We start from the raw sequence: 27,072 nt of genomic DNA, 5'->3' as shown, positions 1-27,072 counted from the left end.
AACACCCATTTGCCAGACCTAATTGCCAGAAGCTACAGTGGAAATGAGATGAAAGGGAGTCATATTTGAACATGACACAGAATAGGCCCTTAGTGTCAGTCTCAGTGGCTCACACCTGTAATCCCAGCACTTGGGGAGGCCGAGGCAGGCAGGTTGCTGAAGCCCAGGTGTTCGAGACCACCCTGGCCAATGTGGTAAAACTCCATCTCTACAAAAAATACAAAAATTAGCCAAAAAAAAAAAAAAAAAAGCCAGATGTGGTGGTGCAGGCCTGTGGTTGCAGCTACCAGGAGGCTAAGATGGGAGGATGACCTGAGCCTGGGTGTTGTGGGAAGTCAGGGACCCCGAACGGAGGGACCGGCTGAAGCCGCGGCAGAAGAGCATAAATTGTGAAGATTTCATGGACATTTATTAGTTCCCCAAATTAATACTTTTATAATTTTTATGCCTGTCTTTACTGTAATCTCTGAACATAAATTGTGAAGATTTCATGGACACTTATCACTTCCCCAGTGAATATCCTTGTGATTTCCTATGCCTGTCTTTACTTTAATCTCTTAATCCGGTTGTCATCTTTGTAAGATGAGGAGGATGAATGTCACCTCAGGACTCTGTGATTGTATCAACTGCACAAACTGTTTGTAGAGCATGTGTGTTTGAACAATATGAAATCTGGGCATCTTAAAAAAAAAGAACAGGATAGCAGCGATGTTCAGGGAACAAGAGAGGTAACTTTGAACTGGTCACCGGTGAGCCAGACGGAACAAGCTATATTCCTCCTCTTTCCGAAGCAAATAGGAGAACTATCGCTGAATTCTTTTTCTCAGCAAGGAACATCCCTGAGAAAGAGAATGCACCCTGAAGGTAGGCTTCTAGACGACCCCTTTTTAAGGCCTCCGGTCTTTTATGGTCAAAGCCGAAGGGATGAAATAAGCCCTGGTATCCTATAGTGCTCCCAGGCTTATCAGGTGGACAAAAATTCCCACCTAATAAATTTTGGTCAGACAGGTTATCTGGTCTCAAACCCTGTTTCCTGATAAGATGTTATCAATGACAATGCGTGCCCGAAACTTCATTAGCAATTTTAATTTCACCTCATCCGGTGGTCCTGTGATCTCTCCCTGCCTCCATTTGCTTTGTGATATTTTATTACCTTGTAAAGTATGTGATCTCTGTGACCCACACTCTATTCGTGCACTCCCTCCCCTTTTGAAAATTACTAATAAAATATTGCTGGTTTTATGGCTCAGGGAACATCACGGATCCTGCTGACATGTGATGTCTCCCCTGGACACCCAGCTTTAAATTTCTCTCTCTTGTGCTCTTTCCCTTTATTTCTCAACCCACCCGAGACACTTAGGAAATAGAAAAGAACCCATGTTAAACATCGGGAGCGGGTTCTCCCGATACCTGGGAAGGTCAAGGCTGCAGTGAGCTATGATTGTGCCACTGCACACACACTGGGCAACAGAGTGAGACTCTTGTATCAAAAAAAAGAAAAAAGAAAAGAAAAGGCCCTTAGTAATTCTTGAGAATGAGTGTTCTTGAGAATGAGTGACTGAAGGAAGGAATGGACCCCTAAGATGTCCTCCTGGAAGACAGCATGGAGAAGAGATCTGAGCTTCTTGCTGTTTTCAGTGTGAAAAGCTTAATTGGGCTGTAATACAAGGTCGATTGCCCACAGCTTCCAAGAACTGACCACAAAATATTAATGATAGCAACTGCGACTTTTTTTTCGGGTTGTAAAGTTGTGTTCTCAATCATTGTAAGCAAGTAACAACATAGATGATGTGTACCCTGCATCAGGCACAGTTTTGAGCACTGTATGCCCATTAACTCATTTCATGGTCACAATAGCCCTGCCAGGGAGATAGTATTTTTGTCTTCATTTCTCAGATGAGAAAACAGAGGCACAGAGAGATTAAATAAATAGCCTGAGGTGACACAGCTAGTCAGTGGCAGAGTAGGACCCAATCCTGGAAGTCTGACTTGAGAGGCGGAGCTCTTAATTCCACCTGACAGTGATTAATGGCTGTAGCAGAATCAGATCAGGGTAAGAGAAGGCATGGCACTGAGCCAGGGAGGCCAGGGAAGGTTGGGCTGGAAGGATTCTGTTCTCCTTAAAATGGTTGGGAAATAAGACCTCTAACTAAATGAGTGGGAGACCGTATTGGTGCTTTAGGGGAAGTGGGCCCACTGGGGGTGTCGCCCACCTTCCACCTTTGGTTGTCCTGAAAAAGACACGATATTTCTCTTATGACATTTTTCGCAGTTATTATAAATATGTTTTTATATTGTGAAACTCCCCCATCTTAAGCTATATTCGTTTTCTCTTATGAATTAAAAAAATCTATTTGATACAATCAAATATACGTTAAAGTGCACATTTCTGAGCTTCGAGAAACGTACTTGCTTGGGAGCCAGCACAGTTTGGCGGCCTCAAGCAGGTCTGTCTGGCCTCTCTCGCCCTGCACAGCGGCCTGGAGGTTCACCAGCATCACTGCGTGTGTCAGCACTTGGTGCCTTTCTGTCGCTGAGTAGCGCCCCACTGTGTCAGTGTACCAGAATTGTTTATTCACTCACCTGGGGAGGTGCTCGTGGTTCTGTCTACTTTTAATTACAGCTGTTATAAATGAAGCTCTGATGAGTGAGTGTTTTCACTTCTCTTGGGAGATTATCTAGGACTAGAATTGCTGGGTCCTATGGTGGAAGTGTATGTTCAATTTTTAAGAAATTGTTATTTTCCAAATTCACTGTGCCATTCCTGCTCTTCCCACCAGCAGAGTGTGAGAGTTCTGGTTGTGCCACGTGCTTGTCAGCACTTGGAGCTGGTAGTCCTTTTCATTCTGGCCATTTGAGTAGACATGCAAGTGGCATCTCATTGTGGCTTTTATTGTAGTTCTCTGATGACAACATCTTTCTCACATCTCTGATGGGGAGCATCTTTTCATGTATTTATTTGCCACCTATAGATCTTATGTTATCTTTCTTTCAAATCTTTTGCCCATGTTTCCATTGGGTTATTTATTATATCTTATTGAACTATAAGAGTTCTTCCAGCCTGAGCAACTTGGTAAGACCCTGTCTGCACAAAAAATAATAAAAATAAAAATAAAAATCACTGGGCATGGTGGTGCGCACCTGTGGTCCCAGCTACTCAGGAGGCTGAGGTGGGAAGATCCCTTGAGACCAAGAGGTGAAGGCTGCAGTGAGCAGTGATCGCACCACTGTACTCCAGCTATGGCAACACACTGAGACCCCATCTCAAAAAAAAAGTTCTTACATTTTCTAGACATGAGTTTTTTGGTCAGATATTAGTATTGCATATATTTTCTCAATGTCTTTGGCTTGCCTTTTCATTTTCTTGATGTTGTCTTTAAGAGAGAAAAAGTTTTGAATTCTGAAGTTCAGTTAATAATTTTTTTCTCTTATGGTTCTTGCTTTCAGTGTCCTAAGAAATCTTTGCCTATGCCCAAAGTCTTACTGATTTTTCTTTTCTTTTCCTAAAAAAAATATAGTTTTAGCTTTTACATGTATGTTTGTGATTGATTTCAAGTTAATTTTCATGTAGGGTATGAGTTAAGGGTGAAGGTTCATTTTTCTCTATGTGGCTATCTAATTGTTCCAGCAATGTTTGTTGAAAAGATTGTCCTTTCTCGTCAAATTACCATGGCACCTCTGTTGAAAGTCACCTGCCGGTGTTTGTGGGTCTGTTTCTACCTCTGTATTCCTGGTTATCCTCATCTCAGTACCAAACTATCTGCCGCCTGAAGCTTTATAGAGTCAGTTGGGTTAGTGTCTGCCTTGTTACTTGGTCTCCGATTGTCTGGCCCAGTGGCAGAGGATGTCATCCTCCCTAGGATTGGATCATGCCCCTCTCCTCCGAAGCCATGTCACCTGCATTTGCATTATTTGAAGTTGCAAGATGTCCTTTCTCACCAAGTGAAGTTGATGTGTTTATATCCTGTGTCCTCCCACCTTGCCCTGGAACTCTGAGCTCTCAAGTTTTCCTCCTTCTCTTCTCCCTCTTTCTGATGTTGACCCCAGAAGCCCTTTGAGGTAGACAACAAACAAGTAAAAGTGTCCGCCTTTTTAAAGGGAAATTTTTCAAAACCTTTTCTAAGGAGCTAGAAATAAGAACTATGGAACAGAAACCATTTCATAGCCTTCAGCACGGCCATTTATCTCAACAACCATTTCATTTAAAATGTGGGCCAAACATATAAATCATATCTTGAAAGAAAGCATGTGGGTACCACAAAAATTACTCTGTATTCTTACCATCTAATTTAAAAAATGTGTTTTGAAGCCTGAGAGAAGGCGAACAAGCCTGGGGCTTGCGCCCTCCTCCCCCACGGCCAGCGATGCAGTGGAGAGTCCGAAGCACTGAACAGCACACCCTGTTGTTAGCCAGTCACTTCAGTCGCGGGAGCCACTGCTCTTGAAACCTCCCTCCTCCGAATGTCACTTGGTAAATTAGGAGCTGAGAGCCCCAAAGCCAGTCTGCTGCTTACCAGTGCTTGGACAAGCCCTTGCGCTTAGGCAGTAAATACTCCAGGAGAAATCGTAGATATTGGTGCTTATTTAGCGACATCCCCGGAGGGAGGGTGCTAAATATAGTGGGACCCTGAAGTCCATTTTCCTGACTAATAAGGGGGAGACCCAGAGCAGCCTGTCACTGTGGGCTGGGAATTCTAGTCTTCTGCCGGAAACCTCACTAAGGATTTGCGAGGCTAAGATGTCAGCACTTCCTCTTGGCAGGTTTCATATTTGCTTCTTAGTACTTTCTGGGAGGGGAAAAGGAAAGACATCGGCAGATGTACCTTGCCATGGGCCATGGCCCTTCCTGTGGCCCGTGTACCCCTCACCTGGGTCCCTGGAGACACCAGTATCCCCACTGCTACACTGACCCTTTTTTCTCATCTGGTCTTCCATACTTGCCTCTTTCCCAGCCTAGTAGCTGCTCTCAACCACCCTCTGCTTCCCTCTTGTGCCTCCTTTAAGATGACAGTCCCCTGGGCATCCTCCAGGCCACCCCCTCCAGGGCGTCGGGTCTCTTGTGTTTCCAGCCTGGGCTTTGTTCTTGGGAGTGAAGTCTGTTTGGAACTGCTGAGCATAATCTGTGCCTCAAGTGTAGCTCGGAGGTGCTGACCTTCCTCTGGGTCTGGGTTCTGAGGCATGAGACTGTTCCTTCAGACCCCTCGCTCCTTGTCAGTTGCAGCCCTGAGCATCTTTGTAGGGGGAGTGGGGAGGATTTGGGGGATAGAATGCCTCTGGAGGTGGCATGCCAGCCTACACGTGTGCACAGGCCCTGTCTGCTGCCCCCTTCCTGGATGTGCCTTTAATCAGCTGCACAGGCCACAGTTAGCTGGCGGCATCCTCCAGCCGACCCCACGGTGCGGGAGCAGCCCCACCCTGCCAACATGAAGCCTGTCGCTTTCTCTTTTAATCTCCTCATCCCTGGCTGCCTGATGTTCCTTGTGTAAGTCACTCTTTACATCTTACCAGCTTTCTTGGCTATGAGTGTCTTTGTAGTAGAAACTTAACCTTGTTCCTGGAACCCTGGTGCAGTGGGTGTCATGAGGCAGTGCACATGCTCTCTGGACTGGCACCAGGGGGCCGGGGTTGGAAAGGCTGGGAGAACTCCTCCCTCAGAAGACTCTAGAAGTAGCCCCCACCGTTCTGCTTCCTTCCTCCCATCTTCCCCCCTGCCTCAGCCCTCAGCTGGCCTGTGTCTGGAGAGCTGAGTTTGGGGCAAAGGTTCCCTGAGAAAAGAGGGATTTGGTCTTAATTCCTCTGCCAAGTCTGGTGCCCAGGCTAGAGGAGGCAGTGAGTGCTCAGAGTACAAGAGTGGGAAGGCAGACGGGCATCTTTCCAAAGCGAGGCACTGGGGTGGTGTGTTAGGAAGAGCACAAGGCCGGCCGCGGTGGCTCACGCCTGTACTCCCATCACTTTGGGAGACTGAGGTCAGGAGTTGGAGACCAGCCTGGCCAACATGGTGAAACCCCATCTCTACTAAAGATACCAAAAAATTAGCTAGGCGTGGTGGCACACGCCTGTTATCCCGGCTACTCAGGAGGCTGGGGCACGAGAATCGCTTGAATCGCAGACCTCTGGGGATGGGAGGGGGAGGACCCATTTCATCTCCACTGAAGGATGGCGACAGGTTGGGGGTGGAGGGTGGGCAAGGGCAGGGACCGGGGCTGCTGGCAGCAGACATCAAGAGCACGTAAGTCCCTGCAGGGCATGAGCCATCAGCCCCAGGCTGGCCTCGCCATCTGCTCTGGCCCTCCCTGCATTGTGCAGGCTGCCCGCTCCCTTTCCTTTTGGTTCACTCCTTCAGGCCGCTCATCTGCCAGCAACAGCAGGCCGAGGCAGTCACGCCAGCCATCCTTGGCCCAGGGGCGAAGGGATCTGGGAGCTTTTGGTTCTGGATTCATTGTGAGAGTAGGCAGGGATAATTCTGAGTTACCCCAGGTCCCCATCCTGTGATGGCTCCGGGCAGGAATCTGGGAGCCAGGAAGTCAGACCCCGGGCCTTTACCCAGCAGCACTTCCCTGTGGCCCGCTCCAGGGCCCAGGTATGGCTGCAGAGGCAGACCTGGGTCCAGCAAGGGTACTGGTTAACCCACAAGGCCCCCCCATCTGCGGAGCCCCACAGCTACTGCCTTGCGGGGCACCCTTTCTGACCATCCCTGATCCTGCCTGGGGCCTCTTAGAGTCCAGAAGCAAGAAGTATCCACCACTGTGCATCTCTGTGGCCTGGCTCAGGGCCAACCCACGGTGAGGCTCAGGAAGGAGAATGAGGGCGTCAGTGGCCTGGGACCCAGACTTCCCTCAGAAAGCTGGCCTGTCAACCTGCCAGCTCCCACCTGGGGATACCCACAGTGCTTGCCCCCACCCACCCCCGTCCTTCTGGGGCCTGGAGTCCAAGGGCCTGACGTGCTGGAGTCCTTAGAAGCCACCTGGGCTGAGGGGCCTGCCCTTGACTGTGTGCATCTCAGGTACTTTGGTCACACCAAAAATCCCCCTTTCTTTTCTGCCCTGTGGAATCATATCCAGAAGAGATGGTTCTGAATCATTGTTTCTGCAAAGCCTCTCTACTAGGCCAGGCTCTGAGCCGGGGCTGGGGACACAGTGGTGAGCAGACAGACCAGGCTCTACCCTCCTGCAGCAGGCAGCCCCCTGGGGAAGTCAGACAGATGCACAAACTACAAGGTGACAGCAAATTATGGTGGGGTCGCAGAAGGAACCAAGAGGCCTGAGAAGAAGGTAGGTGAGCCGGAAGGCCGCTGCAGACCCAGCGGAGCCAGCTGTGCGGGAGGGGCTGCAGAGAAGAGGCTTCTAAGTCAAAGAAGCCTGTGAAAAGGCTGAGGGAGGGGAGAGCCAGGAGGCGGTAGCCGCTGGAACCTGGTGAGCAGAGGGAGGGTGCTGGGGTGGGGAGCTTGGAGGGGTGCGCAGGGCCAGGGCGGGGGGCCTAGTGGCCTGGAAAGGAGTTTGGACTTAACTCTCCCCTGTGCAAGGGGAAGATTTTGAAGGCTGTAAAACTGGGGAAAGACACAATGGGATTGTTTATTCAGAAACTCAGTCTGATGCCCTGTAGGCGGGAACAGTGCCAGAGGCTTATGGAGAGACCCCAGAAGAGCCAGGGTGATGGATACCTGTGGGGACAACAGATCCTTCTCTTGTGGGCATCGAGAGCCTATGCAGGGACCCTGGAGTGAGCCCTGCCTCCAATCCTTGGCTCCTGGCTGGGGAGTCTCCACGGCCTGCAGCCGCTTCCTCCTTTCTGCTCTTTCCTGCCCCTGCCAGGCCACCTCCTCCCTGCCCCTTCTTGTCCATAAACCTGACCTAGGACTTCACGGACCAAGCCCCAGCCCATAGCCTGCTGGCCTTGGGAGCCCTGCCAGCCTTGTCCCCTCTCTGGGCCTCGGGGCTGTGCTTGGGCTCTGTGTTGGGAGCAGCCCTACCAGGCCCAGCTCTCCTGGGCGTGTCTCTCTGTTGTCAGCCCCCCCCCCCCCCCCCCCCCCCCGCAACAGCTCTTTCTTGGAATCATCTTCTGGATGTCCCCTCTCCTTTTTCTACCCTAGTCCCTGCAGCCACCCCCTGGCAGTGCTCAGTAAGGGCTAGCAACTAGCAGGCTCCTCCAGAAGAAGTGGGGGTTAGCACCCCCATTGTTTCTCAGAGGCATTTTGGGAGGCCAAGCCAGAGGATTGCTTAAGCCTAGGAGTTCAAGACCAGCCTGGGCAACATAGGGAGACCCCCATCTCAACAAAATATAAAAAATTAGCTGGGTGTGGTGGCATATGCCTGTAGTCCCAATTACTAAGGAGGATGAGGTAGGAGGATTGCTTGAGCCTGGGAGGTCGAGGCTGCAGTGAGCCATGATGGTGCCACACTCCAGCCTGGTGACAGAGTGAGGCCCTGTCTCAAAAAGTAAATAAAGAAATGCCAATAGTGGCCTTTTTTTTTTTTTTTTTTTTTTGAAGAGGGAGTTCCCCCTTCCCCCAGGCTGGAGTGCAGTGGCACAATCTCAGCTCACTGCAACCTCCGCCTCCCGGGTTCAAGCGATTCTCCTGCCTCAGCCTCCTGAGTAGCTGGGATTACAGGCACATGCCACCATGCCCAGCTAACTTTTATATTTTTAGTAGAGAGGAGGTTTTGCCATGTTGACCAAGCTGGTCTCAAACTCCTGACCTCAGGTGATCCGCCTGACTCGGCTTCCCAAAGTGCTGGAATTACAGGCGTGAGCCACCGCGCCCAACCTTATTTTAAATGTTTACATTTAACAAATGAACGTTTTTAGCGGACACACAGAAATATAATTGTGCCATTCACAAGGTAATTACAGTGTTTATAAAAGAAGAACCTTAGTTGATGGCATGCTTCAGGCAGTGTGGTCCAGAAACGGGACCCAAGTTTAAAACTGATGATGAGGGCTCCTTTCAAACCCGTCTGTCTTCTTTGGAGAGAGTGAAACCTCAAGGCCCTTTGGGTGTGTGAGGTCCAGGCTGAGCCTTCCCCTCATTCCTTGTGATGGGCCCAATTGAAAGGTCCTTCTTCCCCTAATGCAGAGAGGCGGCCCAGCCCTGCCCTCTTCCATTGCAGGGCAGCAGCCAGTGGGGAGTGCTGAGGGGCTCAGGTCAGGCTGACCAGAGGGGCTGAGCCCGCCTTCACCAGTGGAGAGCAGCACAGGCTGAAGCCATCCTCTCCCTAGCTGTCCAAGCCACGGGCTCTGCCTTCTGAACTGGGTCATACCGAGGTGGGGACTTGGGAGCCAGAACAGGTCAGGAGCTGGCCTGGCCTGGCCTTTCGGCTGCCCAGGTGTATTCGTGGTGCTGGTGGGTGTGGACTGCAGCTCTTGGGGCACCTACTGTGCATTCGCGTGACAGGCGGTGAATGGAAGTGTGTCTGGGGTGGAGGGGGCAGACTCAGAGACCGTCCTTAATCATCTTTAGAGGGAATTATGTTTAACAGGAAGTAGTGAGAGAAAGTGGAAAAGGCCTCTTCCTTCACCCTTGCTAGCTCGGTCTCCTTGTCAAGTTCTGCTGTTTTCTCTGTGCTTCAGTCCCCTGCTTTGTAAAATGGGGGCAAAGATGTGACACCATTGTCCTCAGAGCTGCTGGGAAGAGAGTGGAGGCAGGGGTTTGAGTGACACTCCCTGGTGTGGACAGACCACACGTTTCGTTTATTCATCAGTTGGTGGAAACTGGATTGTTCCCACTCGTTTCCTATTATGAATTCCACGTTTAACTTTTATGAATACTTTTCTATGAATACTACTGTGTTTGTGTACAAGTTTTTATGTGGACACATGTTTTCGTTTCTCTTGGGCAATTACCTAGGACTGGAATTGTTGTAGCATATGGTAACTGTGTTTAATTTTTTGGTGAACTGCCAGCTGTTTTTTATGAGGTGGCTGAACCATTTCACATTTCCAGCAGCAACATATGAAGGTTCTAGTTTGTCCACATCCTTGTCAACACTTATTATGATCTGGCTTTTTCATTGTAGCCATCCTAGTGGGTGTGAAGTGTTAGCTTATGGTTTTGATTCACATTTTCCTGATGACTAATTATGTTTCAGTATCATTTCATGTGCTTCTTAGCAATTTGTATCTTTTTCTGGAGACATGTCTATTCAACATCTTTGCGCATTTTTTTGTTTTGTTTTTGAAACAGGGTCTTGCTGTCACCCAGGCTGGCGTGTAAGTGGCATGGTCATGGCTCACTGCAGCCTTGACCTCCTGGGCTCGAGGGATCCTCCTGCCTCGGCCTCCAGAGTAGCTGGGACTATAGGTGTGCACCACCACACTCAGCCAGTTTTTAAATTTTTTGGTAGAGACAGGTTCCAGGCTGGTCTCGAACTCCTGGGCTCAAGTGACCTTCATACCTTGGCCTCCCAAAGTGCTGAAATTACAGGCATGAGCCACCACGCCCGGACTGGTCTCAAACTCCTGTCTTTATATATTCTAGATACAAGTCTCTTATCAGATACATGATGTGCCATTATTTTCTCTCATTCTGTGGTTGTCTTTTCTCTTTCTTAATAGTGTCCTTGGAAGCACAAAAATTTTAAATTTTGACTCCAGTTATTTTGTTGTTGCTTGTACTTTTGGTTTCCTTTTTTAGTCTTTAAAATATGTGACATATGTGATTCAAAATTAAAAGGCATGCTCAGAGCAGTCTCACCTTCATCCCCACCTACCCTCTATAGGGAGGCATTTAAATTAAGTTCTCCTTTTATTGTTCCTGTGTTTATATTTGCAAAATTAAAAACCCTTTTTTCTTAAACAAAGGTGGTATGCTACAGATACTCTGCACATTTCTTTCTTCTCTTCTTTCACTTAAAGAAATCCCGGAATGGAGCCCCTGTATCAGCTGACTTAACTCACTATGTTTCAGGGCCACAATAGCCCAGCTGTGGATGTGCATCAAATGGTTTAGTCAGCTGGTTCCCCGCTGAGGGCCTCTTGGGCTGTTCCCAGTCTTTTCCTGTAAGAGATCATGCAGCAGGGGTAATATCCTTTCGTATAGTGGAGGTGTGTCTTCAGGACAGACTCCTGAAAGTGAGATGGCCAGGTCCAAAGTTAAGCCGTAGGAATCGTGGCTGTTGCCAGATTGTCCTCTGCAGGGGCTGGACTGTTCTGTTTTACCAGGGAGGTGTGAGAGTGGTTCCCCTACAGGCTCACAAACAGAACATACTGTGAAGCAGTGAGATTCTTGCCAGTGTGATCTCAGTGAAGCTTTTTTTAAAAAAATCAGCTGTATTGTGTGAATTACATACGATGAAATACACCCACTTTAAGTGTCCAGTTTAAGTTGTGACAAATTACTTTCTGTCACCACAGACAGGTTTTTGCCCTTCTAGGATTTCATATAATGAAATACGAAGTGTGGTATCCTCTGTGTTAGGGTTGTTTTCTTAAAAACTATATATATTCAAAGTGTATAAGATATCTTGATACCCCATAGTGAAACGGTTACTACAGTCAAGGAAATTAACATATCTATCAACTCACATAGTGTGTGGTGTGGGCACCTGAAATCTACACTTAGCAAATTTCCAGTATACAATCCAGCAAGATTAACAGTAGTCCTATGCTGTATATCAGACCTCCGGACTCTTCATGCTACATGACTGCCACCTCGTACCCTTCGACCCCATTCCCCACCCCTTCCAGTTGGGCTTCCTTGGCCCAGGATCAAGACACGGAGATTCGTGTGTGTTGTTGCACGCATCAGTAGTTTAATGGCTCAGTAGTATCCATTGTATGGATATACCACAGTTTCTCTGCTTTCCCATTGATGAGCATTTGTGTGGTTTCTAGTTTGTGCCTATTCTGAGTAAGACTGCTGTGGACATTCTGGCTGAAGTTTTTCTGTGGACACGTGTTTTTGTTTCTTTGGAATAAACAGGAGTGGAATGGCTGGGTCACATGGTGAGCACACATTTAAACAGTCACTAGACCTTTTCATCCCCACTAGGAGCAGTGTGTGGGTCCTTCCTGCCCCACATCCTCACAGACACCGGGTGGCACTGGCCTTTAGCTTCAGCTCTTTGAGGTGGGGTGTGCTGTCTCTTTATGGTTTTGATTTGCATTTCTCTGAAGACTGCAAGCTGAGTGTCTTTTCTTATTTGCCATTATATTTCCTCTTTGGTGAAGTTTCTCTTCCAATCTTTTCCCCCAAAATCAAGTTTTTGTCTCTTTATTAAGTGGTAAGAGTTCTTTCTCAATACAAGTTCTTTTAATATAGAGATATTTTCTCCTAATCTACAACTTGTCTTTTCATTTTCTCAGTTGTATCCTTCCAAGACCAGAAATTTTAATTCTTGTGAAATGCAAACCCATTTTTTTTTCTGGTTTTTTTTTTTGTGTGTGTGTGTCTTAAGGAAACCTTTGCATTTCCTTTATTATGAGTAAGGCTGTGCATCTTTTTTTCTGTCTAAGGGCCATTTGCTTATTTTTCCTGAGAACTGGCCATGTCTTTAGCCACTTTTTAAAAATTTGGTCTATTTGAGACAGGGTCTCACTCTCTGTTGCCCAGGCTGTAGTGCAGTGGTGCATTCACAGCTCACTGCAACCTCTGCCTCCCGAGCTCACACCATCCTCCCATCTCCTGAGTTGCTGGGACCACAGACACCTATCTGGCTAATTTTAAAACAGTATTGTAGAGAAAGGGTCTCCTTATGTTGCACAGGCTGGTCTTTAACTCCTGGGCTCAAGTGATCCTCCCGCCTCGGCCTTCCAAAGTGCTGGGATTACAGGCATGCCTGGCCTCTCTTCTTGATTTCTAAGAGCTCTTTGTCTGTTACTGAAATGAGCCGTTTATGGTATGTTGTGACGTTTTCTCAGTTTGTCTTTTTGACTGTTTTCCCGTGCATATTGCATGCATCTGTTTTTGCAGAGTCAAGTGTATCCATTTTTTATTGCTTATGGATTTGGGATCATAGGCTTTCCCTACTCCCAGGCTATAATGAGCTCACCCACTTTTGTGTCTAGTATTCTTATGGCTTCATTTTCTCTAACATTTGGATCTTTATCCCATTTGGAGTTGATTCTAATGTGCGGGGTAAGGCATGGAATCAATTTTATCTTTTTCCAAGTGACTCTCTACTTCTCTTCATATCATTTATTTAAAAAGTCTATCTTTTCCTAATGAGCTGAGATGGCACTCCCCAGGCCATTGTCATTAAAATTCTTGATTTCCACATGTTCTTGGACATGGTCTTCTCTCGTTTCTGAACTCTTCGTGTCCTACTGGCCATCTGAGTGTTCCCGTGCAGATGCACCATCCTCCTCGGGGGTTTCATGACGTCTCCCTCAGCCCACGGCGGGGGCTTCTCACTGCTTTTCTGTTCAGAGGGTTTCCTGGGTGTCTCTGCTTCCTGTTTTCCCACATAGCCTAGAACCAGCTCAGCTGGCTCCAGAAAACATTTGTTAATCTTTGAAAATTGAGACTTTGTTAATGTATTCACTTTGAGAAAGCTGACATCTTTATGGATGTTGAATCGTCCTATGCAGAAACAAGGGGTATGGCTCTATCTACTCCAGTTTACGTCTTTCCCAGGTGAAATTCTTCTAGGACTGTCGCAGCTGTTTCAGAGGTTTCATATGGATTCTGTACATCTGATGTTAGGTTTATTCCCATGTGTTTATCTTTTTCATTGCTTTTATACTTTTGTAAAAAAATTTTATAGACCGAGTCTTGCTCTATTGTCCAGGCTGGTCTCAAACTCCTGGCCTCAAGCAGTCCACTCACCTCAGCCTCCCAAAGTGCTGGGATTACAGGCGCGAACCACTGTGCCTGGACAATCTAATGGGTGCCTTTCTTCCTTTCCCTTTCCTTTTTTTTTTTTTTTTTTTTTGGCGGAGTCTTACTCTGTTGCCCAGGCTGGAGTGCAGTGGCGCAATCTCGAGCTCACTGCAACCTCCACCTCCCGGGTTCAAGCCATTCTCCTGCTCAACCTCCTGAGTAGCTGGGATTACAGGTGCCCGCCACCACGCCCGGCTACTTTTTGTATTTTTAGTAGAGATGGGGTTTCACCATGTTGGCCAGGCTGGTCTTGAACTCCTGACTTCGAGTGATCCACCCACCCTGGCCTCCCAAAGTGCTGAGATTACAGGTGTGAGCCACCATGCCCAGCCTCTTTCATTCTGTTTTGAACTAAACATTGTTTGCACTGCATGTGGGGGGTTATAATTGGTTGTTGTCAATTTTATATCTTGTTCTTACCAAATACTTTTTCATTTGTATTCTAAGGCTATCTTAGCATTTATTTTATTGGGGTTTCCAGGTGTACTTTGACATTAGACACAAAAAAAATTTGTCTTTTCTTTAGGGTTGAACGTTTTTAAAGGTTTGTAATTACATATTGCCATATCTTTTTAAAAATATGGTACCAATTTATACTTCTCTAGTGGCAGTGTTTTGCCATACCCTTGTCAGCACTCAGTATTGATATTTTTAAAACCTGACAGTTTCCTATGATCTTCATTAAGAGGACATTCACTGTGCCCTTCTCCAAACCAGGTGTCCTGCCAAGGACACAGCTGTGGTGAGGACACGGTGCAGAGTCTGCAGATCCCAGCCCCCAGTCCCACTCCAGTCCCCATCCCATCCGCACAAGTCTGTGTTCTAGTTGTTTCTTGAGGTTTCCAATGAAGATGGCTGCTGCCCTCTGAGCCCAGCCAATGGGACAAGGCCAGCAGAGAGCCCGTCCCTGCCCCCGAGATTCACTCTGGAAAATCCCCGAGTGGTTATGTAAAATGCATTGCTCCCCGCCCCCCGCCTCAGGAGAACCTTGTCACAATAAGCCTTCCAGGTGTCGCGGGATCCCCTGCATAGTTCGGGCACTGCCAGCAGCCGTGGCCCCTCAAGCGCTGAATCTGTCCAGGAGCAAGGGGTCAGCCAGACGCCTCCCAGGGCCAGCCCCAGGCCACCCAGTCCTAGTGTGGCTGAGCACCTATGCCTCTTCCCCATAGCTAAAAACCTGGTAACATGGATGACAAAATGGGTAACACCTCCCTGAAAGTTTCTGCTTTCCTATAAAGCCTAGTCCCAACCCCGGCTCCAGCCCCGGCCCCGGCCCCGGCCAGAGTCCTCAGGAACAGAACAACCCCAACCACCCGTTTGCAGAGGGCACTGCTGTTTGGCACTGACCCTGCCCTGCCCAGGCTGGCAGCCCTCCAAGGAGGCTGGGCAGGAGGTCCTGGAGGACGTGGCCCACAAGGCTCACCCTTTTCATTCTCCATCTTGCCCCATCACCCCCCACCTTGGCCGCCTCCTCCAGGCAGCCTGCCCAGCCGTTTTCCACACACCCCTGTTCCCCGCACTGAAGCTTGCTTGTAGCGTGCTCTCAGGCCAATTGCCTTACCTCTCTGGGCTTGTTTCCACCTTCACCTCACAGATAGATGTGAGGAGTGACGGGGGTATTTGCAGCAGGTCTGCACAGTGCGTGGCACAGAGTGGGCTCCATGGATGTGTGTTCACTGAACAGGAGAGTGAAAGAACGGATGGACTGCGCTGGCAAACCCTCCAGGGGCTCAGTTTCTTCCACTCAGACCATCAGAACCCAGAGATCAGATCCAGGGGCTCCTAAATGCAACCTTTGTTAGAAACACAGCCACCCTGCCCTGCACTGCTCAGTCCCACCCTAGGGGAGTTTTCAGCCGCACTGAGGATGAGCTCGGTGGGGACCTGACCCAGAGAAAGGGACATTTGGTCACTGGACTCCAGACTGGCTGGGCCGGCATCTAGACCTAGCTTGGCAGTCCCCTCCCGAGAGCTCAGACAGTTTGGCCTCAGGGGAGACGGGGGAAGTGAGAGAGCTGCCTCCCCTCAGCCTGGGAGCTGGGTCCTCAGGAGAGGGAAATTTCCTTCTATTTATTTTCGACGTCCTTGACTTTGAAAGCCAAGCTGGTGTTGGTATTTACCTTGGCCAGGCCTCCTGTCTCCCTGGGCCAGCCTCGTGTAAACGTGCCGTTCCTTCTCTCAGCCCTCCTAGCACTGAGGTGGCCTTTTGCAACCAGTTCTAGGAATTTTGAAAGTCCGAAGGCGTAGCTTCAGGGACTGGCCCTCCAGGGAGCCCAGGGTGCCAGGGACCCCGAGACCTGCTGTGCTGGCCTTGGGCTGTCTCCCTGGGCGTTCACGCCAAGGATCGCAGGGAATGAATGGGCCTGGGCCCATGCGGGCAGGGTGTCTCTTGCTGGGTCCCTCCGTTCTCCTCACGGCCACACTGGGGCCTCCCGCTCCCCAGGGTCACTGCGAGGCTCAGACTCGTTGAGGGACTGTGGCAGGATCTGGCTGTCTCTACTGTCCTGCTCCAGGCCACCTCCACCCTGGCTGGTGGGGAGGGCTTGCTCTTCAGCTCTCTAGTGTGAGTTGGGAGTGTCGGCAGCTGGACTATACTTAGAGGGAATGTGGAGCAGGCACCCAGGGTGCAGCCTCCCCAGGCAGCACGTGCCCACACCAGAATCCCTGCCCTCAGGGAGCTTGCCTTCCAGAGGGCAGGTGGACCGCAAGGAGAATAAGCTGGCTTGGGGTGGGGTTGAGTGCCGCAGAAGCCAGGATGAGCAGAGGCTGGCTGGGTCAGGGACAGGCCCCCGAGGTGGACGTGCAGGAGGTGAGCAGAGGAATCCCCAGTGCAAATCCCAGCCCTCCACTGTTGGTTCCACCAGGTGGTTCACGCACTAGTGACGCTTTGGCAAGTCTGAGATTTGGTGTCCTTGTACAGAAATGGGGTGACAGTCCCTCAGAGACAAGGGAGTGGTTCTGCAGGTGGGAGCTGCCATGACCACTGCGGTTTTAAAGCATCCGTGTGCCTACCACCAGGCAGTGGGACATCTTGGCTGAGCCTCTCCCCTTCTCCACGCAGATCTGGGACATGAGCGACGACGAGACCATCTGAGATGGCCCCGCTGTGGGGCTGACTTCTCCCCGGCTGCCTGCTGAGGAGCTCTCCATCACCAGAGCAGGACTGCTGACCCCAGGCTTGGTGATTCTGGGCCCCTCCTCTCCATACCCTGAGGACTGGGACCCCCTCCGCTGCCCAGGAGCGGCCAGTGTTCAGCGGTGCTCGGGATTCATGATGCCACCAGTTCAGAGCTAAATAATAACCTAGGCTTCGGCCTTGCTATTGACCTGGGACTTGGTCCTCTGTGCAGTTTTTATTTCTTGTGACAGTGTGTTAGCCATCCCTCAGGATCCTTTCCCCTCGGCCCTCGGGGGGTGGCCCAACACAGACCAAATGGGGAGGCGAGCAACCAGCTCCTGTCCAGAGCCACTGCGGGAGGTGGCACCCTCATCCCCAGGATGCCCTGCCAGCCTCACTGCAGGCTTCTCCTGTGAGGGCCCTGGGCATGGCTGAGGGTGGGGCCCTGTGAGCACACTGCAGCCTGCCCTGGTGGAGCGGGAGGAGGGCCGAGCTGGGTGCGAGACTAAAGGGCCCACACGACCCACTCACCCCAGATTTCCACCACCGACAGCGTGAGCCGCCCAGACATGGCTTCCCTGCCCCCCGGCCTGTCCTCCGCTGTGGGCATAGCATCTGTGCCTGCCTGCTTGAGGGCGGAGTTTCTGTTGCTGCCTTGAGCTGGGGGAGGAGCCTGGGGCAGATCCTGGCAGCTGCCTGGATGAGGTGGAGTCCTCCCTGCCTTTATGAGCACGCCAGGCCCAGAAAGGTGAAGCCTGGGCTGCCTTCCTGCCCCAGCCGAGGGGAGGGGCCAGACAGCTCTACCATGGGTAGCTCAGGCCGGAGCCGGTGTTCCTCCTCCTTCTGGGTGTGTGCAGCTGTGAGGCCCCAAGAGCAGGGGTTGGAAGCCCAGGAGAGGCCATGGCCTGGGTACCTCTGACCACCCTGCCCCGTGTAGAAGGCATCGTCCCTGGAATGCTGTAGGAACCAGAGGCACTCTTCCTGCTATTTTAGTCTTTCGGCTTTCGTCTTAGGCCCAAAATCAAAGTGAAAATTGAGTCTGGGCTGACCCTTACAACAGCAGGATTTAGTAGGGTAGATTTCAAATCAGGCTTCTCCCAAAGTAGCCAGTCCAAGTTGCGGTGGCTGTCGCTCAGCTCATGGGAGCTTCATGAGGACACAGCCGGCACAGGTGCAGGGCCCGAGTCCGCCCACCCAGCCTGGCGCTGACACTCGGGGGCTGAAGAGCCACACGTACACTATGTGGTTTAAGAGCACTTTATTATTGTTCTTAAGGCTACTTTTAAGTACAAAAAAAAGATGGCCTGCCAAACCTTTTTTTTTCTTCTTCCAGGAAATACAGGCCACAGAGAATGGTATATTACAGATTTACACACACGGAGAGAAGGTCAGAGCGCGCTGCAGGCGGCGCGGCTCTGGGAGGAACTTCACGGAGCCCCTTCTTAGAGCAGGGAAGGGGCTTCTCAGTGAAATGTTTGGTTTTCTGCTGCCCCCTCTGCCCAGGGCCCCCTCCAGGGTACTGCCTATCCCAGATAGGTCAGTGCACCAGGGGACCCGGCCACCAGCACCGCCGACCCTCCCAGAGTGACGCCCTTGTTCACTGACAAAGAGACCTGTCCCAGGAGTGTCCTCCACCGAGCCGGTCAGCAGTGGGTTGTTTTCCTGTTACGACGCTCAGTAGCCTGTAGCAATAACAAACTAGTGGCTATGAATGCAGATGCAGTGTTCTCATAGAATAACTGTGTTCCTGCACTTTTACAGACAAATCTACGACAAAAAAAAAGATCAACTTTTTTTTTTCCAAACAACAACAAAAAATGAATGATTACAATAGGAAAGGGAAAAATTAAATAGCTACATATCATTAACAAATTAATGTTCTTCAAAAAATACCTACAAATTTCTCTGTACATTCTTTACGCACAGCGTAATGATGGTCTTAAAATTACCTATATAAAAAAAGTGTTCTCAACGATTTTTCCTACAGAAAATACAGGGCCTGAATGCCAAAGCTTGGAAGCCCAGTAGGGTGGGAGTGAAATGTGTGCGGGGCAAGGAGAAGGGCTTTTCTTTCCTCTACTTTTCAAAGGCCTGCAGCCACCCTGTGACTACAAGAGCCAGTCCTCCGACCTTTTCACCCAGTGCCAATTTCCAAAATTCAACAGCCAAACTGTAAAACCAGAGGTCGTGCAGGGCGCAGAGTCCACAAAGCCTTGCAGGTGAGGTGACCACACCCATGTCACCTGGTCAGGTGCCATCATCATGAGCCTCTGATGGGCCAGGCGGAGGGGACAGAAACGCTCATGGACCAAAAAGGAGCAGCTGTGACCTCCACAGCTGTGTCTGTCATGCTTGCTTCATCTAATTTCTAGTTAGTAGCTATTAATATAGCAAATAATAAAATGCAGTAATAACAGTATAAAGTCAGAGGAATGTATACTGCCTTGGCCCCAGCGTACGAGGAAGCGTATAAAACACCGTATCACAGATTGTCAGTAATCTGCTGTTTAGCCAAGAGGGTTCAAAGGGAGCAGTTTCTGCATGTAGGGAAGCTGGAAGACACAAACCCCACCTCCCCTGGGAGCTTGTAACAAAGCAGACAGGGATGCAAAAATGCTGTCAGCCGGCAGCAAAACTCCAGCATCCCACACCGCAGCTGACCCGCTGCTCATCGCGAGGGCCTGCCAGGAGCCGGCCTCCCGCACTACTTGTGAGTAAAGTGAGTATCAAATACAAATCTTAGAGTACAACTGTACCAGCAGTAAGTATATCTAGGACTGTAACTGACAAAAAATAAACTAATTCTGAAAAGAAGATAGTAAGTATTAAGGTTTTTGTTTACTGTCTATATAATTAATAGAAACCAGCTATTTTTTCTCCATTAAAACATGCATCACGTTTAAAGCACTATGGAATCCTCCAACCTCAGCTCTAGTCTAACAAACTGCAGTGTTCAGAGAAGGTAAAATGCCCGTGATTGGTAGAGTCTGCAGTCCAGTTGCAAGCACCTGAAACCTAGAGAGAGAAAGACCTATAACCTGTATGAGACTTCCCCTTCCAAAGCTGTATTGTCTAGATTAAAAAAAAAACAAAAACAGTAACAACAACAAACACACAAATGGTCAGAAATGTCATCCTTAAACCCTTTGTTTTTCAGCAGTTTGCCCTCAGAGTTCTGGCATCACACATAAAGTTGTCAGGCAACTTTAGTCCTCCTCCAATAGTGCAAATCAGACACGACAGTTCTCTTCAAGTATACACACGCACACACACGGACCGAACCAAACACGCCGTGGAAGCTGAGCCACACACACCCCGGTCTCAAGAAGCAAAGGAGAAAGCACAAAGCGTCTGAGTCACCAATTCATCATGGCTTGTGACTGAGAAAGCGCTGTGGAGTCCTGGCCCCGTCGGGGCGGCAGACCTGCATCAGAGGTTTCTTTGGTAACTGAGGCAGGAAGTAAGGATGCTACATTAGACAGATGTTCCACACGTAGTTCCTGCTATCATGTTTGAGGGCCCCCTTGTACGGATACCAAGCAAGTACAAAACAGAACAAAAATCCCAACATGGTTTTTGCGAATAAACCATCCCTTCCCTTCCCCCCACCCCACCCCCATGATTTTTTTTTTTTTTTTTTTTTTTTTTTTTTAAGTACTGACTGTTCAAAGCTCAGGCAAACCATGCAGATCCACGTGTTGTTGGAAGAGGCGCTCCCTTCAGGAGACCACAGAGGGGGAGTGACTGTGGCTGACCATGTGGGCAGAGGGGCTGGCGGACTGGCCCCTGCGAGAGGCAGACTCAGGGCTGCTGGACGCTCCGTCCTTGGCCGCTTTGATCTGGAGCCACGTGTCACCCAGAGCTTTGGCAAAGTGGTCGTCCACGGAGCCCGTGATGGACACAGAGTTGGGTGCCGGCTCGGGCTCCTTGTAATTCTTGCCCAGGCTCCTACGGAAATGCTCCTCCACCACGGGGTCACAGGTGGTGGCGGCTGCAGGCAAGCAGGAAGGCAGTCAGACACAGGTGGCTGCAGCCAGGCACGGGTGCAGCACCCTCCCTCGGGCAGCCCAGAGCTGGACTGGCTGCCACAGTCAGCGTGGGCTCTGCAAACAGAACCCACCTCCCCCGGCTAAGTCAGGCACTTGGGCAGGTCACTTCTCTGTAAAATGGTGATATACCAACTGCACTGGGCCAGAGTCCAAGTTCAGAAAGAGAATGTGGCATTAAATTTAAGTAACAGTAGCTGCTGCCCTCCCTGAACTAGGGCATGAGATCCTGAAATTGAGGGGCAGCGTGTTTCTCATGCCCTTCCCACCCAAGCCATACACAACACTAGGTGCACACTGGACGTGCTCAATACTTTTTCAACCTCAGCAATAGATGGGCTCAGGGGCAAGGGGTTTCAGCCAACAGCATGACAGAGAAGGGCTCTGCTGCTACTAGCACAGCTGTGACAGGCGAGGAGGCCTGGGACACTCACCGCTTGGTGGCCTCCGGTAGCTGGCAGGCCCGGGCGCGGCACAGCCGCTGTGCGCGATGGGGCAGTGCGAGAGGTTGCAGTTGCGGGCGCCAGCCGAGGCACAGGTGATCACGGAGGGCCGGTTCTGCGGGGAAGAGGGGTGTCAGTGTGTGGAGACCCGCCTCAGTACTGGGCACCGCCCCGGGGCCCTCCCCAGCACCCTTCAGGCTCTGTTCTGGAGCCCTTCCTGACCCAGTCTGCCACCTCCCACTTCAACACGGAGTCCTGTTGCTAGACACAGCCAGTCCACAGAGTGAGCGCCGCTCCACGGGTGTGTGTAGTGGCCCCTGGTCGTGGCTGTTTCGATCAGTGAGAGTACAGAGGACAAAAGCTCAACTGCTGCGTTGGTCTGTCCCCCTCTCTCAAATCTGTTGAGACAAACACCGAGCATCCTGTGGAGGGCAGAGGGTTGCAGGAGGGACCTCGCTCCTCCCGGTAACGTCCCCAGAGCCCTTCCCATTGTGTCCACTGAGCCGCGGGTGTGCCTGGAGCCATCCAGGACACTTCAATACATGGCAATTAACTGGAAGCATTTTGCTTGGGCCAAAGCCAGCTCGAGTTGGCTTCAGTGATGACCTACAAATCAGGACAGAGAGGAAATGGAGGAAATACGCCTAAGTGTAGAACGGCACACATCCACCCCAGCCCGATCTGCCTTGCACACAGGCTCACTCTCCTTCCCTGCCGCTCCTACGCTGTCTGCCTGGCAGACTCCCCTTGTTCCTTCAAGCCCTGTTCAGATCTCTCTGTGAAGCCTTTCACTGGCTGCCCCCACCTTCACTCCTGCTCCCCCAACCCACCAAGATTCAGCAAGTGCATCGGTCTGTCCAGGTGCTCCTGTAAGACCACGCACACCAGGTAGTATGTCTGGCCCCCCAGCCTTGGTGCAGAACCTGGGACAGAAAATATTTGTGAACTAAACAGAACTTCCTCAGGTTCCCCCAGGAAAAGTATCTTGCAATATCCCTGAGGACAAGGTGGTGGAGTATGTGGGCTGAGTTCCAGGACAGCCAGTGAGGAGCTGGTTGAAATCACCCCACAGGGACCAATGGTGACAGTAATGTCAGCCAGAGGGATGCTGGGCTTTGTCCTTCCCAGCCAGCCCTTTCCATTAAAGTCACAGCAGTAGCTGGTATAAAGACACAAAAGGCTCGCCTGCCAGACCTTCTCATGATAGAAAGTGATTGGGAATGGCGAAAATGGATTCTAGGATGAAAATGTGGATCCACAAGGATGAACTGGGATTAAACATAAGGGTCTGTACTTGGGTCTAACAAGAAATGACACACGCCAGGGTAGAGGGAGAGGTGGCTTAGCCGCAGCGGACAAACCAAGAATTCAGGGTTTCTCAGTGGTGCAATACTTCCGCGGTGGGACAGAGCTGCCCAGAGTTCGTGTCGCCTCCGTGGTGTGCACAGGTGGCAGCGCAGAGAACCTGGGCAGGTGGAGCTGGGCTGAATGTCCACACTCTGCCTGTGGACAGGGCCTCAGGCGAGGGTCTTCACAGTGCTGAGCAGACAGGGTCGGAAAGGGGGTTGGGGACCGACAGATGAGGCCTGGAGCAGATCTCACACTGGCTGACCACAGAGGTCAAGCAGCAGCAAGAGAGCAAGATACCAAGACCTGGACGTGCGCAGAGCCAGGAGGAAGGACGGCCTGCCCTGTCCAGCTCTCAGTGAGATGGCCAGGCCCTTCCCAAGCCTGGCTGGACCCATGACCTTGGGCTCAAGGAGACCCCCCCAGGATCCTCCCAATAAAACTCCCTTTTGTGCTCAGCTGGCTTGTTCTTTGCAGCGAGCATGTCCTGACCCACGCAGATGTGGGGAACTGGGGAGATGTTTCAAGCACGGGGAGGGGGAATCAAGGAAGAGGAAGAAATGAGCTCACTGTCCAGCCTTTATGTCAGTCTATCCAAGGCAGGAAAGGCCATTTCAGAAGAGAGTCTCTAGCAAGGGACCAGCAGGGCAGGCTGGCCAACTGGTATCAGAACACCTTTAGGGCATCTCCTGACCTGAGCTGCAGCGAATTACCTTAACCAGTCACCTGCAGATGCGAAGACGTTCAGTGTCTGGGTATCCTCTCCTCCTCCCCACAAGCCAGGATGCAGGGTGGCCCGTGAGCCCTCCTGGGACTGGCTCCACCACCCCCCGGCCCCCACTGGAGTCAGACATCTCGCCCTCGCCTCTGTGGTTGAGTGCAGGCCGGGACTCGTCCACCTAGAACAGGCCCGAGGCCTCCAGATGGTGAGCGTTTATGGGATCTTGAGGCTCCCCTCCCCCACGCCCTTATTTTCCAGATGGGGAAAATGAAGGCCAGAAGCACCCTGCTGGAAGTTATGCCGCAGATTTATGGCAGGGCCAGGATGAGCCCCGTCACTAACCCCTTCACCCGCTGCCCCACCCCCGTGACTGTCCTCAGACAGAGGCTGCCCTGGGGGAGAGAGCTCCCGCCTGTCCTATCTGAAAGCAACCCCCAAGACTGGCTGCACCAAGTTTTTTTTTTTTTTTTTTTTTTTTTCTTTTTTGAGACGACGTCTCACTATGTCGTCCAGGCTGGAGTGCAGTGACACGATCTTGGCTCATTGCAAGCTCTGCCTTCCGGATTCAAGTGATTCTGTCAGCCTCCCGAGCAGCTGGGATTACAGGCACCCACCACCACGCCCGGCTAATTTTTGTACTTTTAGTAAAGACGGGGTTTCACCATGTTGGCCGGGCTGGTCTCGAAATCCTGGCCTCAAGTGATCCGCCGCCTCGACCTCCCAAAGTGCTGGGATTACAGGTGTGAGCCACCGCGCCCGGCCCTCGATGTGCAAAGCTTAACCCTATCCTGCCTCTCCCCACTGGCTGCTGCCCAAGGCCACCCTCTTGGTGTCTGTCTATCCTGAGCTGCCATCACAAACGTGAAATGGGGGGACACTTTCTGCAGCCTCCCCATACATGCCCCTCAGGGAACTTTCCTGTCCCAAGTTCCCAGAGATCTGAGTCACATTTTCTGCCACACAGAGGAAGGTTTCCACCATGTCCACCCCACAGGGCTGCAGCATGCAATCTGCCCGCCTGTGGACACAGAGATTTGCTGTCACCCCAGGAAGCCCCCTCCCCACCACCATTCCCCTGGCTCTGAGCTACAGGATGACACCCAACAGACTCCTGGGAAGGGGCCTCGGAGCTGCTGGAGCACAGGCAACGTGGCTGCTTGGTGTCCTCAACAGGGCGCTGGAGCCCAGCTGAGAGGTTCCAGTGCATGGCCTCGGCCCCGCCACGCTGCCACAGGAAGGAGCCCCACGAATGGCTACGACATGAATGACATGTGCTGACAGCAGCCACGGCAAGGAGGGCAGGATTGACCCCCTCTTCCCCACCAACCGCAGCCTAAAGTGACAGCTCCAGTCAGGGCCACTGTGCCCTTCCCAGGAAAATGGGCAGCTTGGGGAGCCCCGTGGTCCCTGGCTTTGTCCTCGGTCCAGGCCTGGATCCTGTAAGGACACAGCTGGGGAGCTGAGGTTCTCCCTCCTAGGAAAGCTGCTCAGGAGCCCCAAGGCACGAGGAGGGGCCCTCGCCACGTGTGCCGTGGGCAGCCAGGCCCATTCCAGGTTGGAGAGAGGGAGACAAGCTAAAGAAAGTCAGGCCACTCTGTTCACTCTGTTTTGCAAAGCAACTGTGACCGAAAACCAACTGCAAGATTCTCAAGAGCCTTGAAGAGTCAAGGAAATAAATCATCCAAGAAAACACTAAGCCCGCCAAGGGCCCACCCTGACCCTGCGGGCAGAGACAGCTCACGAGGCTCACAGTTACATCCCCCAGGTCACCAAGGGCCAGAGGCTGGACGTGGGTGCTCTGAGATGACAGCTGAATCCTCCCCTCCATTCCCCTGTCCTTCAGGGACCCCCCAACAGCAGTGGCAATGGCCAGAGAGCCAAGTTCCACCTGCACGGTTCAGGCCATGGCTCGTGGCATCATTACAATGCCTGTTGAGCTTCACAAAGCAGAAAGGTCCACTGCCCACCCCCGGAGGCAGTGAGCGGGTCCCTGTGGGTCGCACTGCCCACACGCCTCTGCTGCTGCCCAGGAGCACAATCCTCTCTTCTCACATCCATTTCCCCAACTAGACTGGGAGCTCCCTGTGGCCATGACAGTGTCCACACACACATCTCTGGCTGCCTAGAGCTCCGCTCTGCAGAGGGCTGGGTAAATGGTGAGCACTAGTAAAACGCTGAAATGAACAGCAGTGATAACCTGGCCCCAGGTTCCATCAGACACATCAGCCAGCAATCTCTCCTCCAGACTAAAGCTGAGTGTGCTGAGAACAACGACTGTATCTTGCTTGACTGGTTTCTGGCACCTGCTGGCACACAATAGGGGTCTATGCCATTTTGTTCAATGAATGAATCAAACAAACAGGATTACAATGTCAGACTCCAAGGCAAGATAGGCAACTGTTCTCAGCTTCAGCGGGATTCCCAAGCACCAGAACCACCTCTCCCAACTCCCAGGGCCTACCCCACCCGCAGTTCCAACAGACCCCATCAGAGACAGACACCAGGCAGTGCCGCTTGAGGGAAGCCCCGGGGGTGCCGCAGGGACACAGAGGCTCTCGCAGGTGAATGCACGGAGCCTGGAGGCACCCCTCGGGGCACAGCACCATCCTCCCGGTCAGTCTTAGCAAATGCTGACTAGTGACTAAGGAGCGATTAGGTCGCAGTCCCTGGAGGTTCAGAGAGCTCAAGCAGTGATTCCGAGCCTTCTCAATGCTGCTGCCTTCTCCCACACACTTCCCCAGGAATCCCATTTTTAAAAAGATTTGTTTCTACCAAGCAGACTGTGTTTATTATGTAATCATTTAATTTCCTATTTTCCTTTAATAGAAAAAACTCCCTACCTACCAATCATAGGCTTCTGACCAGCATGGGCTCACAACCCTGCGGCCATCAACTGTGCAGGACCCCAGCCCAAGGCAAAGCAGCCTGACATTTCCCTTCATCTGCGTGACCTTCTCAAGGAGAAACGGAGGACCCCCTGAGGATGACTACACTGATCCTAAGAGAATCAGGCCTGCCACAGAAGACTGCTGGAAGAAACACCACAGTCACCACCCTGTACTGTGGGAGGAGAGAGATGAAGCCCCAGTGACATGCACCTTGCCCAAAGCCATGAGTGCTAAGAGGCAAGGCCTGGGCAGGTCTGGGCAGGAAGTAAAAGCAGAAGAGGAGGACTCCTGTTCTGCTGTCCCTTGTCCCAAGTGCAGAACGGAGGCGAAGGGTGGCATCCCTTACCACCTCCCTCCCTCACCACCGCCCTCAGGGTCCTCTGCCCGGGGCTCCCCATCCAGCTCAGTCCCCCAGCCCCTGGACTCCCCCTGCCACCCTCCCAGACAGAGGCCCACCTGCTGCCGCTCCCCCGGGGTCAGTGTGGGCGAGAGGCCGGCCGGCCTGCTGGCGTCCAGGCTGTTCTTGGTCAGTGCGAGGGGCTGCTCCAGGCCGAGGCTGGGGAGGGACGTGTACAGGTGGCTGCCGTGCAGGCTCATGGTGGGGGCCACGGCGCGTTCAATGGGGCTGCGGCTCCGCTCCCGGGGGTCTTTGCGGCAGTCTCCATTGGCAGTCTTGTTCCTGAAAAAGAGGAA

The 27,072-nt window shown here is 51.5% G+C and overlaps 2 protein-coding genes across 11 annotated transcripts in view; one reads left to right on the top strand and one right to left on the bottom strand.

Annotated features, from left to right (window-relative positions):
• The window catches only part of ATG7 (autophagy related 7), a 278,184-nt gene extending 261,035 nt beyond the window's left edge, over window positions 1–17,149 (top strand). For all 7 annotated transcript variants that reach the window (XM_023218426.1, XM_023218421.1, XM_023218424.1 and 4 more), the window contains one exon: window positions 16,878–17,149. In XM_023218426.1, the coding sequence (XP_023074194.1) occupies window positions 16,878–16,910 (33 nt within the window). In that variant the 3' untranslated portion in view covers window positions 16,911–17,149. The remainder of the gene's footprint in view (window positions 1–16,877) is intronic.
• Window positions 17,150–18,177: 1,028 nt separating this feature from the next.
• VGLL4 (vestigial like family member 4) overlaps window positions 18,178–27,072 on the bottom strand; it is a 162,928-nt gene continuing 154,033 nt past the window's right edge. For all 4 annotated transcript variants that reach the window (XM_023218430.1, XM_023218431.2, XM_023218429.2 and 1 more), the window contains 3 exons: window positions 26,836–27,058; window positions 21,415–21,538; window positions 18,178–20,925 (listed from right to left, as the gene is read on the bottom strand). In XM_023218430.1, coding sequence (XP_023074198.1) covers window positions 20,654–20,925; window positions 21,415–21,538; window positions 26,836–27,058 — 619 coding nt within the window. In that variant the 3' untranslated portion in view covers window positions 18,178–20,653. The remainder of the gene's footprint in view (window positions 20,926–21,414; window positions 21,539–26,835; window positions 27,059–27,072) is intronic.

Source organism: Piliocolobus tephrosceles, chromosome 2 (genome assembly GCF_002776525.5).
Source record: "Piliocolobus tephrosceles isolate RC106 chromosome 2, ASM277652v3, whole genome shotgun sequence".
Classification (NCBI taxonomy): Eukaryota; Metazoa; Chordata; class Mammalia; order Primates; family Cercopithecidae; genus Piliocolobus; species Piliocolobus tephrosceles.
Note: the sequence above shows the minus strand (reverse complement) of the source record. Positions and strands in the feature narration are given on the sequence as shown.